Source organism: Athene cunicularia (genome assembly GCF_003259725.1).
Source record: "Athene cunicularia isolate RWA chromosome 26 unlocalized genomic scaffold, athCun1 chr26_part2, whole genome shotgun sequence".
Taxonomy (NCBI): Eukaryota; Metazoa; Chordata; class Aves; order Strigiformes; family Strigidae; genus Athene; species Athene cunicularia.
This window is the reverse complement of record NW_020799137.1, coordinates 3,068,088-3,084,236: the sequence shown is the minus strand read 5'-3', so window position 1 is coordinate 3,084,236 and position 16,149 is coordinate 3,068,088. Positions and strand designations below refer to the sequence as shown.

General features: G+C 52.7%; 1 protein-coding gene across 1 annotated transcript; it reads left to right on the top strand.

The window, feature by feature from the left end:
• The first annotated feature begins 8,575 nt into the window (after window positions 1-8,575).
• Window positions 8,576-14,447, top strand: LOC113489022 (green-sensitive opsin). Its single transcript, XM_026864507.1, has 5 exons — window positions 8,576-9,172; window positions 11,036-11,204; window positions 12,548-12,713; window positions 12,820-13,059; window positions 13,269-14,447. Exons 1-5 carry the CDS (start codon window positions 8,812-8,814, stop codon window positions 13,398-13,400), a joined length of 1,068 nt encoding a protein of 355 aa, XP_026720308.1. The 5' UTR covers window positions 8,576-8,811; the 3' UTR covers window positions 13,401-14,447.
• The last annotated feature ends 1,702 nt before the right edge of the window (window positions 14,448-16,149 follow it).

Here is a 16,149-nt window from a genome sequence, read left to right as displayed (position 1 = left end):
CATAAATATTTTAAGGGCACAGACTTCCCCCTCCCGTCCCCACGCTTGCCTCGCGCCCACTTCAGTTCCTCCGCGGTGTAATTCACAGTAATTCACGGCTGCGCAGCAGGGCTGGGTGAGAATCAATAGCAGGGATTTAACTCCTGCTGACTCCCCAGAACAGTTCACCCTTCTGGTTCTAGCAGCAAATAATGATCTCTTAGATTAATGGGGAATTTGTCTCGCGTTGTTTCTCTCTCCTCCCACTCTGCCTGGATCCTACAGCCAACCCAGAGACTGGAGGCTCTTCTTGCCGACGGCAGCGAGCTGTGGAGGTCAGACGTGGGGAAGGAGGTGAAGGTTTGGATGTGCAGCAGAGGGTAGGGAGCATCCCACCGCTCAGAGGCAGCGATCTCAGTTTTACCTGGGGATGCAATGAGCTGCAGCTCTTTCAGCACCAGCATCTCCAAGAGACCCCAGGTGGAGCGGTGTCTTCGCAGCAGATCCATCTCCAGCAGGATTGCACCAATTTACATCCTCAGCAACTCGCTGAGCTCCTCTGGGCCTGCAATGCACCTACAAGAGCTTCCCACAGACATTCAAAGCCTGACAAATGGGTGCTGCACCCCGTAAGGCCAAAGCCTCTTTGGAAACCAGGCCTGAGGTGACCTGAAGTGGACACCCCCAAACTGGTGACACTTGGAAATTCTGCCTGTTGCCTCAGTTTCTCAATGGAAGGACAAAAGAAAGAGGAAAACTTGTGTTTCTGGACATAGCCTGGATGAATTTATCTTCTCTACCAGTGGTGGAGGAGACAGGCACTGGCCAAAGTGTCCTATCCCAGAACAATCATCTTACGTTGGAATTAAAATTTTTTAAAATCCCTTTTTTTTTTATAAAACAGATTTCTGTGCTTATAAAAACTTTCTAGTCTCTCAAACAAGGAAAAAAAATAAACAGGAGAAAAATGTTTCCCTGCTTTGTTTTTTTCATTTTTGGTCACTCCTTCGCCATTCTCTCCCAATCTGGAACAAGTGAAGAGAGAAAGGAGAGGAGGTGAGAAAAAAAGATGGGATGCATCTCATCTGTTTCCATTTTGGTTTTCAAATCCAAACCACCGGGTTTTCACTTGAAGGCTCAAGAATATTTTTAGGAATGGTAGAAAAATGCAGTTTCATGCGCAGTGAGGGGCTGCGGCTGGCAGCTCTCCCCCCACACCCCGCTGCCCCGGCCTCCGCGATGCTGCAGGCACAGGGCTTGGCCGGGGGTGACCCAGGGGCAGGCGAGGGGTCACGGCCGGCCATGGGCCATCCTGCCTTCATCTGATAATCCAAGTCCTGGGCTGAGGCTCCGAGACAGGAAAATCACTTAACATTTCAGAAAAGGAGCTCCCTACCTCACTCGCAGGGAATATTTATTAGATTTGATGAAAGAGCAATTTAGCCTTTACACACAACAGGCACCCACTGACCTTTCATTTTCTTATTACCTCCTTTTACCCCCCCTACTGTTCCCGTATCAAACAACAATATATCAGGTTAAGCATAGCAAGACGAAACACTAAGGCACCAAGAAGTGCATTAAATCGCTGCTTTGCAGGGCTGCTTGCGCTGTCAAATCAGCAGGAGGATGATGTATGATATTCTTGCTCACACGCGGGATGCAAAATTCAGTCCTGTGGTCACCGTTGCAGATGAAGTCTGCAGGTAAGCCCCGTCTCGCAGCAGAAGGCAGCAGTTGTTTTGCTGACAAGGGGAGGTAAGAACAGTCAGGATCCAACCTCCAGCTTTTGCAGTTGTGTCCATGAGGATTATCTGCCCATGGGAGAACTGTAGCATGAAAAGCCATTGCTGTGCTCAGTGCTGCCAGCCCCCAAGAGATTTCCTGATACAGTGGACTGGATTATGCTGGATGCCCGGGATTTATCAGCGCTTTCAATGGAGAGTCACCCTTCTCATTCCAGAAACCCTCAGCTGTTAATAGCAGTTTATCTGCAACACGGGAGAAGAGTTTGCTGCTGCTTTATCTCCTTTCAGGCTTTCAAGGCACCAGTTCATTCTGCAAAGCAACAAGGAAACAGGGTCAGATGCCTTCAGGGTGAAAAAGAGACAGCGCATGTGGCATGTCAATGTGCTCGCTGGTGAGTGTTTCTCATAGGAGAAACCTGGTGTTTAGTGAAACAGCAGCATATCCATCCCAGGTGGGACATGGGGCCAGGAAAACCAAATGGAAAACTCTGACAACAGCAGAAAGATCTGCAGAGACATTTGGGCCTGTCCAGCAAAGTCTGATTCCAGCACAGGACTCAAATTTGACAAAGTGCCAATTTAATCCATGGATATTTTGCTTAGGTGATGAATAGCAACCTCAGTGAAAAGCCTCTCAACCACAAAGGCTTTGGAGAGCTGAAGAGTAAAGATCGGAAATTAAGGAGAATAAATATTAATGAAAGGAGTAGAAAAATCAATCATTTTTCCAGATAATCCTGCCATTGCTTTGCTCATCATGCAGGGCTGTTGCGTTTACTACTTCTCTCGTGCCATAGCACCACGTGCTCAGAGGGTTTGTGCAGGGATGTAATTGCTGCATGAGATACGCAGGGGCTGGAGGGAGCACGTGGAAAGGAAGAAGAGGCAGCAAATGGGAAGGGAGCAGGAACTGGAGAAGAAGAGGGTCACTGTACCAATGTGGGATTCAACGTGCAATAGGAATCGGTGCAAACCCCTCCATCTGTTTCAGTCAAGCCCTGAGCAGCACCGTTACATAAAAGGATGGGGAGAAGCCCGGGATGGGCTGGATGAAAGAAATGAATCCAATTACAGGATGAAGGTTAAAGGGAGAGAAAGGAGATGTTTGGTCTGGAGCAAATCCCTAGAAGGCTTTAAAGCAGGGACAGCAAAAGGACAAATACTAAATTGCAGTCCAGGACACCAAGGGGAATAGGGGCCTCAAAATGGGGCAAAAGCCAGGGGATGGGGTTCTTCAGCTGTCTGAGAGTGAGGCCAGGGCAGTGATGTGAGGGATTCTTCCTGGGACACACAAAGTACCACCAGGACAAGGTTTTTCTGGGAGCTGGAACACCGGGTTGGCTGTTCATGGTCCTACAGGGACGTTGGAGCATGGAGCCAGCCCAGCCCAGACCCAGGGAACAGCCCTGCTGGAAAGCAGAAAACAAACAAGCAAACCCCAAATTTCCTCTGTATCATTTCCCAAAAGATTATAACCTAGCTGGCTGTGTCACAGCAGTCTCCAGGCTTCCACAGAGAAAACCAAGGGCTCTGCACTATAAATTAAAAAAAAAATAAAAAAATGACCCAGTTATGACAAAACTAAACAGCATGTATAAAGCATCGCTGCAGAGGGCTACGAACATCTACAATAAGGCCCTCGGGAATAACAGGGTTCAACTTCAAATGAGATTTACAAATTAAAAATAAAAGAGCTGGATTATTTCTATTTGCCTTAACCCCCTTTTCTGACGGCTCAGCCGTTCTCAAAGCCGGGCCACGGCAGGCGCTGCTGGACACTGCAGAACGAAGGCGGTGGTGCTGTGCTCTCCCATCCCTCTGGAATTAAATGAAAGCCTTTCTTTTGCCTCTCTGACTTTTACACTTAAGTACCTGCCACTAGTTGGGCAAAACAGAGCTTGGAGAGGAGCTGGACATAGATCCCTGCCTCCCAGCTCTCTCTGTTAACTCCCGCCTAACACCTACCTGGCTCAAATAAACCCAAACAAAATCCAGCAAGGGATTGACTGCAGTTTGCAAGACAGGAAGATCTCACAGGAACTGACAGCATCTCCCTTGCATCGTCCAACACCCTCGTTGCTCCCTTGCACAGCTGCTAACACAGAGAAATGTGCTTGTGCTGCTTGGATTTGCTGGGCCGGGCTGGCTGCTCATCCCGTGGTGCTGCGTGGCCGGTGAGACTGTCTTGCAAACCTGCCTACTCTGCTACAGCCCCGGTTTATCACTTAGTTAAAAGTGTTGACAGCACCACACGGAGTGGTGCGGGTTCACAGCTGAGCCAGCATTGCTCAGCTCCTTGGCAAGAAAACGGCGGGTCCCAAAGACTTTCTATCTCTCCAAGGAAATCCTACGGTGCTTGTGGAGATGTTACCTGGATCGGCAGCAGGAGGAAAAGCCTGGGAGGTGACAGGGGCCTGCTTGCTTGCAAAAACCATGCAGATGAGATGAGGTTGGCAGTGGTGAAGCTCTCCCCACTTCCCAGCTGCCTCCTGGCTCTGGTGTATCCACCCCCTGTGAGGCTGTGCTGGTGGGGAGAGCCTGGAGAAGGAGTTGGGGGGGGAACCTGCACAGAAAACAGGAGCTGGGGTTCCTCCTGCCCAAACTCTGTGGGTGCAGCCCTTTGGGGGCTGCAAGCAAGGCAGGAGTCAGGCTTCTGTGCGCTCTTATTTTGGGGGGACAAAAGCAAGGGCATGGTATAAAGAACCTCCCTCTGCACCTCCAGGTCCTTGTCCTGGATGGAGGCAAACCCAGAGGAGCAGGAGGCAGCCGGCCCCAGCATTGCGGCTGCTGGCAGAGGGCTCGGCTGCCACCTCAGAGCCACCAGCCACGGCTGGGTTAATCCCTGCTGGGGGAGGAACGGCCCACCGAACCAAATTGTAAATACATCTGTGTCCTCCTCCTCCCTGCCACACATTTAAATCTATTTGATCCACTCTAATGGATTGATCTACAAGTTTGTGCACACACATCCTGCCTTGGACGGGGCGGCTGGCAGCACCTCGCCCATCACGACCTGTCAGCTCCACTCAGTCTCACCTCCACCAGGGAATGAATCCAATTACAGGATAAAGGGTTTTCTTCCCCTCCATATGGTCTTTATAACACTCCAGCTTTGTCTTTCTTTAACCCCTTTCCTGGCGAGGAAGCTCACAAGCCCCACATAAGCAGCTCAGTGCAGCGGCCATGCATGGCTGCTATCTGATATGGGGAAACAAGGTCTTCCCAGGGCAGCCGGGGGTACCAGAGCACACCACAATATTTTCACCTTCCTTCCTCTTCTCCATCCCACTAGGAAGGAATGAGCCCCTCCAGAAGAGAGATTCAGAGCAGCACATTACAAAACCAGCCAAAAAAATCACAAAAGCAACGTGAATTTTGCATTCAGTGGTGGTGCTCACGGCCAAGGTTTAAGACCCTGTGCATTAGTCCACCACCAGAATCTAAGCACAGATGTTTGCTTCATGACTGATTTCTTTTGCTTTTGCATTTCTCTACATCTTGATCTGCAAGTCGTTCCCTGTGTGCCCTTGGGCAAGTTGCTCCCATGCCTCTGCCCAAGCAGCAACGAAAAGCCTCGCACAGGATGGGGAGAGGCACTGCAAAGGGCTCTCAGCTGCCACCGCTCCGGGAAATCCACCTCCCCTGGCACATCCGCATGGTTTGCTCTGCCTGTCGCTCGAGCCCAGTGAACCAACCGTATCAGCTCAGTGCAAGTTAGTTATTTGATTATAATTATCATTTCTTGCTTTACACAGGACATGAAAGCCCAAAGCAGCTCAGGGCTCCGTCACGCATTGTGCTGACAAACAATGAATAAGAGACAATCTCATCTCAAAGAGCTTACCAAAGCAGAAAAAAACCTGCAAGAGGGAAGGAAACCTTTCCTCTTCTTAAGGACAAACACAAAGAAAGCAAACCTCTCCAGTTAAACAGGGCCTGAATTTTGCTATTGCTGCCTTTGTCATAGAGTCAGCATAGAAAACAATTGAGAGCTCTCTGGGAGACAGCCCATAAAGTCCCCCTGCTAAGAGACACCAAATTAAAGGCATCACTTTCCATTTCTGTGACAGAGACGCAGAGGGAACTGAGGTTGCATTCAGGACACGTCCTGGAGGGACCAGCTATCCCCTCCGGTGTCATTTTCCTACACTGTTTATGCAAGGCCTTCAGCACTGCTCCAGCTGTCACTGACCCGTGAGAGCTCTAAATCCACCAGCCGTGGGATATCAAGCCTCAGCTCGAAGGGGAAGAAAGCTGAGTCCTGAGGACAGCTGGGAAGGGACAGCCCCTTGTCCGCATGACAGAGGCGATTCAGGCTTACCTGCTCCATACTCAGCTCTCAAAAAGGGGAAGGGTCCTGGTCCAGATCTAGTTGAGGGTGTGGAGGAAGTTCTCTTGGTCTGGTTGTCATCAGTCCTCTGTATGAAAGGTTTCTGGGTACCATGCACGAAGCCAAATCTGCTCCACACCTTAGTGAGTGGAGAGGGTCCACCAATCAAGGAAAAGTCTCTGTGCAAAAATACTGCTGATCCTTTCCCCCAAAGGCAGACTGTCATTTCAGCTCTTCTCCCCATAGCTGTGCTTCATTTCTACAACTCTTTACTCTTTGGAAGGCGGGGCACCACAAAGGTGTGGCAGAAAGTCTCACAGAGATGGGAGGTGAAAATTATTGTCTGGGGGATGAAAATTAATGTTCCCATGAGATAACCATGTTTATATACAAAACCCTGAATTTGTGTACTTGGAGAAGCACCAGAGCTTTCAGATGCTGCTGGCACTCACAGCAAGGTCCAGGGCTTTTGAAGGTGGACCATCATAGTGGTCTTCAGATGTAAAGAGTCGGGAGGAACACACTCTTATCAAGATGCACATCTGTTTATGTGTATCCGGATTTCTGAGTTCTCCCTTTGATAGTCAAATAATTTTGCAAAAACGTGCACAACTTTTACATGTCCAGAAGCCTCACTAAGGCCAGGAGAGGCACATAATACCTCCAGGGAAAGCTTTATGAGAAGTAAGGCCATGGGACTTCTCCACAAGAAACTCTTCCCCTCAAGGAAGACTTAGACTGGGAAATTCATGACTGGTGGTTTCAGAAGACATGCAGCGAGGTACTTCCGAGAGGCACAGATATCCCACAGGGACTCCTTGTCCCAGGGCACCTGGAGCTGATGTGACCCACTTACTCTCATCACATCCTTGTTCTGTTCCTCTTGGATCTCTGCAGACAGATCAGCGGGTCAGCGATTAGAGCATCATTCATCCCACCAACACCCCTTAGCTGTCCGCTCCTGTCCTCTGGCTCTGAGACACTCCAGTCTCGCAGAAGACCTCATTCATCCAGCAAGACAGCATCGACGTTTTCCGTCCACCTTTCCTTGGCAGAGGGCAGCGGTGAGGAGGCGGCTAACAGCTTACCGCATTAACAGATCAGGGCCGTTAACGTCACCAGATGTCAGAGATTCATGGAAGAGCTTCCCTAAGGCGTCTTACGCAGGTCTCCTGGAGAAGGAGCACCCACAAGGAAGAAATGGGGAAAGAACTTGGATGGGATTGAGCATTGGTGCTCCAAGCTGGCATCGACCCTGCTGAGAAGGGTTTCACAGTCTTGTGTGTGCTGGGATGGGGATCCCACACGCCGCACTGAGTGCCAAGAGACTGGGAGAAGCTTCTTTCCATCCTACTTGCTCTCCCAGTGTGGCTACAGGCTGGTGCTGGTTTCTCGGCACTATCTCTGAAGGGAATTCGGGACATCAGCATTGCTGAGGCTTTACCTTCCCTCCCCAGGGGCACTCAGGTGTTGCTTCTCCAGCAAGTAGTGGCACTTTTTCAGGCTGGTTTCAGAGCTGTGGCTAAGGGCCCTCCCTAAACCTAGCCAATTCTTGCAAAGCTGCCACCCAGATCAGTGTCCCACTTGCTGGGATGGGGCGGAGGCTCGGGCAGGAAACACTCACCAGCAGCTCCCTGGGAGACAGGGACCCCCGGGGCTGGCCATGCCCCATCCATCCCTGCCCCATGGTGTGCTCCCTCCTGTCCTGCCAGAGATCCCTGGAGGGTCAACTGAATAAAATATATCCTTTAGCCCAGGGAGGAGGCAAAGCAGAGGAGGAAATTCAGTCCTTTGCACTCTAGTACAACCAGGGTGCACGGTTCAGGGTGTAATACAGCAGAAGGACCTACCCCCAAAATTCTGGGTTTACCGAGATTGCAGCCCGTGGGATGGGAAGCGGCTTTCCCTCCTGCTCCATGCAGAGGTGATCCTTGGCCATGTCAGCAGAGCCCAGGTTTGCTCTGTGATGGAGACACGTACCCATATCAGGCAGCACCCACACTGAACCAGGCACCCAAACAGCCAGAGCCAAGCCCGCGCCTCAGACCTGCAGAGCTCGGTCCAGTCTTCCCCCAGTGCCCTCCCCAAGGTCAGTGTGGCAGAGCTGGGTGGTCCTCAGTCCCCAAACATTCCCATGGAGTCCTTCAGCCACCCAGGGACACCCCAAAGGCTGTGACCCACCACAGACCTGAGCACAGGCCCATTTCCCCATCAGTTGCCCAAAGCAGTCACTCCCCAACTCACCACCGCTCCTCCTACCTTTGTCCCTCTTCCCCATCCCTTCCTTCTCCCAATTCCTTAAACAATATTAAACACTTAATGGCAATTAATACGCTTTAATGCAGGTTTTGGGGCCAACTGGCTGCTTAGAGGGTGCTTAAACCATCAGCCCCTCTCAATCCTGTTGCCCTTGTCATACAAAGTTAGCCGAGCCCCTAATCCAGCCCCCCCCGCGCTCCCTCGAGGAGGCCAGAGGGTATAAAACCTCCCCTGCACACGGGCACTGCCAGCCCTCAAGGCGGAGCAGGGGCAGGGCACCGCTACCCATCCCCTCAGGATTTACCGCTGTTCTTAATTTTTTTTTTTTTTTAATTGTGAGGGGGAAAAATCCTTTAGTTGGGTATTTTTCCACATTGGAGGGGTGGGGGCTTCCTGTTTTGGTTTGGGGTTTTTTTTGTTTGGTTTTTTTTTTTTAATTGAGGTTGAAGCAAAAGTTAGCTACAAATTCAGAGGAGCTGCTCGAACATCGGCAGGATGAACGGGATGGAAGGTATCAATTTTTACGTGCCTATGTCCAACAAGACAGGGGTGGTGCGAAGCCCCTTCGAGTACCCCCAGTACTACCTAGCTGAGCCCTGGAAATACCGCACTGTGTGTTGCTACCTCTTCTTCCTCATCTCTACTGGTTTGCCCATCAACCTCCTCACCCTCCTGGTCACCTTCAAACACAAGAAGCTCCGACAGCCACTCAACTACATCTTGGTCAACTTGGCAGTGGCTGACCTCTTCATGGCCTGTTTTGGCTTCACGGTCACCTTCTACGCTGCCTGGAATGGCTGCTTCGTCTTCGGCCCCGTTGGCTGTGCTGTGGAGGGCTTCTTCGCCACGCTGGGAGGTAAGGGCTGTGGGGTCGAAGCTTGGGTCTAAGGGGCAGGCTTGGCAGTGGGTGATCTTTCTTCTTCGGGGCTTTAGGAGCCCAATCCCACCCCTTCATCATGCTGTCGGGATGCCTGCAGTGTCCCTCCTGTGCAGAAAGCCGTCTCACAGGCCGCTGTGGCGTTGCAGCTCGTTGCGTGGGGCAGCGCTTGCCACGCAAGGCGCTGCTTCCCTGCGGCTTCAAGACAGGGATAAAGAGAGAGATTTATGCAAGTTTGATCTTGATGCCAAGACATGCCCATCTCACAACGAGCAGGGCAGCAGCAAGGAAATGAAGCCCAGGAAGGGATCCTTGTTTGCAGGGTCATGCCTGGGGTGATCTGGCCATGCTGCCCAGAATGCATTCAGGGGGTGTCACACCAAAGCAGCATGGCTAGCAGAGACCCGCTGGGCATGACCACATCATGTCCTCGAATCGAGGTCAAGCATCTTCGCCAAAAGCATTTTCTTGGGAAAAGGTGAAGCATTTGGAAGGGTTGGGGGTGGGAAGAGACATCCCCTGGGAGAGTGACCTCACAGGAGGGGCATGGACATGGAGAGGAGGAGTTCAAGACAAGGAGAGGGGTCACAGCTTATCTAGGGGCTAAAGGAAGATGTGGCAGCTTTTAGCCAGAAGAGAAGAGCAGCAGCGTGGAGGGGAAGGAGGATTCAGAGTAGCACGAAGCCAGGGAAAGCAGGCCCAGGCTCTGCAGCGATTGCTCAGCTCTTGTCCCAGTTGCACCCGATCTGGGTGCCCTTGGGAGCTTCCTTATTTCACTTCTCAGGGACAGGAGAGCCGCTAACGCTTCGCCCTGCAGAAAGCCCCCGTGCAAAACAGGGAAAATTCATTTTGCACCCTGTGCCCACGCAGCCAGCCGGGCCCACACAACACCTCGTGATGGATCTGACAACCGCTAATCCTTGCTGCAGAGATCCATAACCACTGTGAGGACTTCACTTTTTTTTTTTTTTTTTTTCCCTAAATGGGGCAATTTCCTGCCATGATGCTGATCTGGAGGAAAAAAAAAAAAAAAAAAAAAAAAAAAAAAAAAGGATATTCTGCCAGCCAAAACAAAGCAAAATGTCCTGATCTAAGACAAGGATTGAGGAAGGGCTTGGTCCTGGGGTCAGAAGATCATATGGGTCTGCACCATTTCTGATCAAGTGAGCCTGTGGGCTTTCAGGCAGCATTACCTGCCCTTCCAGTGTTTGTATCCAGTAACGTACAAGGAGGCTCCTGTTCACAGGGAAGAAAGTTTGATGGGAGGCAGTCGCTGTGCGAGCAGCAGGTCTCCAGCGAATCCCAGCACAGGGTGTAGTTATCAGCAGATTATCACAGCTGGGGGCATTAGCAGGCTTACAGCACCGACTAAACGCTCCCAATCCCCTGAAGTTTAATTATCCCTTATAAATACATGTGCACGCATGCCCACCCACACAGCCTCCCCCTGATCCAGCGCTGGCGGAAGGCTCATGAAATACACATTTACAGGCATCAACAGGTTTGGATGCATCTGGCATCTTTGCCGGAAATTGTGCTTCCTCACGCCCAGGTGGAATTCACTCCCCTGATTTTTAAATTATTAAAAAAAACACCCATCGTGATCCCCTCCTCCATTGCCAGCACCCCGCTGCGGCACAGACGCTCCCTTGGCTCCCAGACCTTGTGCACGTTATGGCTGGGAGATCCTCAATTGTTGAGTAGGATGCTGGTTATCCCTTGCTGATCCCCAACTCCTCAGCTCCCTCTGCTCTTCACTGCAACCACGAGACCACGAAGGGAAGATCAAGCCCAGAGGAGCTCTTACCACCACCATACAGTCTCTTTCTCTCCCTCCCGCAGGCCAAGTCGCCCTCTGGTCCCTGGTTGTCTTGGCCATAGAGCGCTACGTCGTCATCTGCAAAGCCATGGAAAACTTCCGCTTCTCCACAACCCACGCCTTGGTGGGCATCGCTTTTACCTGGATAATGGCCCTTTCCTGTGCCGCTCCACCCCTCTTCAGCTGGTCCAGGTGAGGTGCAGGATGCTCAGCAGCAGCCCCAGCTGCTCGGTAAGCACACTAGTGGGACGGGGGATGCACTCGTGGCTCAGATGTGAAACTCCCTGGGCTCCAGGCAAGCGAGGCAATGAGGCGAGTCAGAACAGAAATGGGACCTCAGTCTCACGATGGCTTGGCGTCCCCTAACCAAAGGCAGACACAGGCTCAGCATCTCCAGCTGCAATAGTCCTTCGTGTTCCCTTTATGCTCTGCAGAGAAAGCGGCTTTGATAGGCACAGCTTGCCTCCCCCGTGCTGTGAAGAGCCTATTTCTCTCTGCAGACCACAAAGAGCATTCAGACAACCAGGCCAGCAGTCAAGGCTACTTGGGGGTGCAAACCTGGGCTTGCTGATGTGCTGCTGGGGTGGCAGCACCTTTCCCAGCACCCCTGCCCCTCTCCCCACAAGCCCATCTGTCCCACTCCCCAGCACATTTCAGCCCCCACCAAAAACAGAGGCAGTGCTGGCTGCTCACACCGCAGGCTGCTCGCTGGCTCCAGTGAGTGGGTTCTCTGGGCAGGCAAAGCCCATGTCTGGCTCTTGCATGTACCTGCATCCCTGGCTGGCAGCTGATGCAGCAGCCAAAGGCCCCCCAGAGAATAAGGGAGGAGCTGAGGCGATTTCTCTAATGCTACAGCTCCAACCCTTCTTGACACCCCGCTGCAGAGCTGCTCTATGGGGTCATCACAAGCCCCTACCAGCCCTTTGGGCATGTGCAGGAGGTGGCTTTGGGGCAACAAAGTCCCTTCACCATCCATCTGCGATGAGGCACAGAGACATGGTCCCTCTCCAGGCTTGAACTGGGATCCCTGCCCAGGCAGCTGGTCCCTGGCTCCCAAGTAGACCTGAGCTGCACCCCTTTGAGCCAGGGCCCCTCCAGCCACAGGCTGTGCATCCCTCCACCCTGTGCAGCATCATGGACAAAGCCCACAGGAGCTTGGACCCACCAAGCTGGTGGGTCTCATCCCCACTCAGCATCCTTTGATCTGCAGAGGGAGAGCAGGTAGCTCCCGGCAGGTGAGTGCTCAGCCACGTAGGAAGGAAATAAACAGCCCATGCCCTGTGAGAAAGAGCAAGTGTGACAACAAACCAATGCCATATGCCCCAGCACAACCATCGGCGGGGCTCGTGCTGGCCCCGAAGGTGCCGCACGCTGCAGAGCCAGTGAGACGAGGTGCACAGGGCGCAGAGAAGCTCACCCAAAACACATGTCTCTCCTCAAGCACTGCCCGTCCTTGGGGAATTTGGTCCCTAAATTGATCCCCTCTCGTCCCCAGGGGGGATCCTGGCAAAGATCCTCACCTTTCTCACCAGCAGATACATACCAGAGGGGATGCAGTGTTCCTGCGGCCCTGACTACTACACCCACAACGCTGACTACCACAACGAGTCCTACATCCTCTACATGTTCATCATCCACTTCATCATCCCAATCATGATCATTCTCTTCTCCTATGGGCGCCTCATTTGCAAAGTCCGAGAGGTAACATTGGGAGGCTAATGGAGACAGGGTGGGCAGCTCGGGCAGGAGGAGGTGGTCCTGGGGCAGAAAGCTGCGCAGTGCCCCTCACCACCCCCTCTGCCTGCAGGCAGCTGCCCAGCAGCAGGAATCAGCCACAACCCAGAAGGCCGAGAAGGAGGTGACAAGGATGGTGATCCTCATGGTGCTGGGGTTTATGCTGTCCTGGACACCCTATGCTGTGGTGGCGTTCTGGATCTTCACCAACAAGGGAGCGGACTTCACCGCCACGCTCACGGCAGTGCCTGCCTTCTTCTCCAAGAGCTCCTCCCTCTACAATCCCATCATCTATGTCTTCATGAACAAACAGGTGAGATGCCCCATCTCATGCAGGGTGAGCCTCTGCTCTTGGCTTTCCAGCATGTCTGGGATTACTGCAGGCACCTTGCTCTTTCCCAGAAGTGGTTGAATCAGCCTGGGGGGAGCAGCAAGCTCAGGGGCTGCCGGGGGCTCTTGGTCCCACAGCACGTCCCTGCTGGCCCTTGATACCATCATTCTCCATTTCTCTCCCCTCTTCAGTTCCATCATTGCATGATCACCACAATCTGCTGCGGCAAGAACCCCTTTGGGGATGAAGACGTCTCTTCCACCACAGCCCAGGGAAAGACTGAGGTCTCCTCCATCTCCTCCAGTCAAGTATCACCTGCATAGACCACGGACAGTTTGAACTGGGGTGACCCGCTGAGCTCAGGGACCGAGCCAGACACCCACAGTCTCATTTCATGTCACTCCCTTGTGCACCAACACCCTCCCTGGCATGAAAAGTGACCTGTGCACATACTGCAGTACCTTCCCTGCCTCGGGCAGGCCCCCAGCCCCAGGCACGCTCGCTGGGACACCCCTGCACCCACTGGTGCAAGCTCGGCACACTGAGCTCTGCCACACTGACACAACCCCTTGCAGGGGAGCCCAGCGCCCTTCCCCAGCTCCCAGGAGCTAGTCAGCTTTTGGGGACTGTCCCTACCTTCCCTGAGCACCAGCAAAACCCCCTGCTTTGTTCACATCGTGTTAAAACAGCAGCAGCCAGTGGGAAACCCCAAACTGCGATATTTTTCCTCCCTGCCGCCCTGAAACACTCTCCCCGCTAGCATCCCCTTTCCCTGGCGCTCAAGGGAGTGTCGCAGAAGTATTCAGGCCTCGTTTGCAAAAACTAAGTACATCAACAAAGCACCGTTGCAAAAGCCCCAGAAGCATAAACCCACGACTGGAGTGGTCCCGACTGCCCCTTGGCAGTGCCCGAGCCTGGGGCTCACCGGAGCCGCGCACCCCGCTGCTGGCACAGCCGATGGAAATCAATACCCGTAGTCTTCATCAATCAATATAACAAATGGAGCTGTGAGCAGCCTCCGCTTCAAGCCCGACTCCCTGTATACCCAAGACAACCCTGTAGATATATTTTTTTTGTCTTGGAACCTGTAAATATTTGCTCACATACTTTGAAGTCTCTATCTTTCTCAGCCCTTTTCTTTCTCCTCCTCCTCCTCCTCCCGACTCCAAGACAGAGAAACCATCTTTCACCTTGGCTCCTGCCAGCTGGACACGCACGGCCAACCTTGGAGGGTGGGACTGGTACCCGAGCACTTTCCTGTACGTATTTTATAAATAAATAATATCGTGTCAGCACAAGGACTTCTACGGTCAAGAAGTAGGGATTAAAGAAATAAACAGAAGCAGCACAGAGAAAATTACAGATGCTCAGTCCTTGTCCTTTCTCCTGGGCTGCATTGACAAGATGCTGGTGTCCAGCCAAGCAAACACAATGCTGCTGTTGGAGACACCAGCCCGGAGCTGTCTCAAAAGCCATGGGAAGGGGCTCTGTGGGTTAGACCAGCCCAAATCAGAGGACAGAGCAGTGACCAGCCTCAGCAAGTGACAGCCCCGGTAGCTGAAGCACCGAAGGGGTTTAGAGGCAAAGAGACACACAGACAGACCACAGGACGGCCGGTACCACCATTTGTACCATGGCCCTTGCTGCCCAGCCTACCATCAGCCATTATTTTTTCATCCTTTAATATTTAAGTATCCCCCGCGTAGTCTTAAATAAAGCTTCGGCAGAGAGCTTTTTGCAGAGTTCAAGTTCCCCTCCCTGCGGGGCCCTTCGAGTCAGCGTCGTTAAGGAATTGGCAGAGTCAGGGAAAAATTGTTCCCTGTGTCAGTGAATTTGTTACCGAGCTGGCTGGAGAGCAAGCCCAAGCACATTCATTGCCGGAGCTCTTGCCCTCTGCCACCCTCCCTGTTTAGCACACAAGTGTCCTCTCTCAGGCATTCTTCCTCTTTTTTTTTTTTTTTTTTTTTTTTGGTCCAAAGCAACCAAAAATAGTGGGAAGCCCAAGGCTCACCCCTGGGATGGGAATGCAGGAATAGAAGACACCTTTTCCTCCAAACCACCAGTGCAGCTGTGCCCTGGAGGGTTGGGTGGTGGAAAAGGGTGCTGCCCCCAGCCCCAGCTCTCCGGGCACCCTCCTGTCTCCACACCCAACAGGTCTGCGCCTGCATCCATCCAAATTTGGGGCTCCTGGCCAAGGCCCGACGCTGGGGTCACCGCAGGAGCAGGTCTCAGCACCACTCCTGCACCGACAGCTACACTGAATAATTCATGGCCCTCTCTCCCCGGTTCTCAGGAGCCTCCTTGCCTTCGCCTACAAAGCAACAAGCCCATTTCCTTTTGTTCTTTGAAGCGAGGGAGAAGCAGAGGAGCGGAGGCACCAAGGCTTTTTTATAGTGAGTGATTGAACACGCCGTGTGCGAAGGAGGCCTCCTCGGCATTGCTTATCTCACCCCCTGGACTTCTGAGTGCAATACATTATGGAAACACAACCCTCCATAACCACACGCCCTGAACAGAGCACAGTGCCTGGCTGTGTATCCCCCCCCATCCCTGGATTTTTTATTTTTTTTTTTTCTTTTTTTAAATGCTGCAGTTATAGTGGAGGGCTGCTCGCCTTTTGCTGCCATGCAACGACACTGGAAGAATTCACAGCCATGTGGCAAACCCTGGAGGGGGATAACAGCAGCCTATGACCCCTAACAGGGAGCTCCGGAGAGCTGGGGAACACCTTGGGGTGGGCAGAGCGGGATTTCCCACGGGCAGGAGAAGGATGGAGCAGAGTGCCCCAGCCCCGTGGCTCGCTGAGCAGATGCCAGCAGCGATGCCTTCTGGCCACACTCACCAGATGTGCCACCGTGGCAGCTGAGCCAGAGCCCTTCACAAAGCCAGCGGAGGTCAACGAGCACCCAGCCCACCCCGGGGATGCTTTGCAGAGGGAATTATCTCCAATGGAATAGTTTTACCTCCTTGGTGCATCTACCCCGCTGCAAGAAGCCTTCATGGGGTGGATATTGCCTGGACAGGCTGTGTGTGCGTGGTGCCCCGAGTGTGGCTGGCTGGTGATGCTCTTGA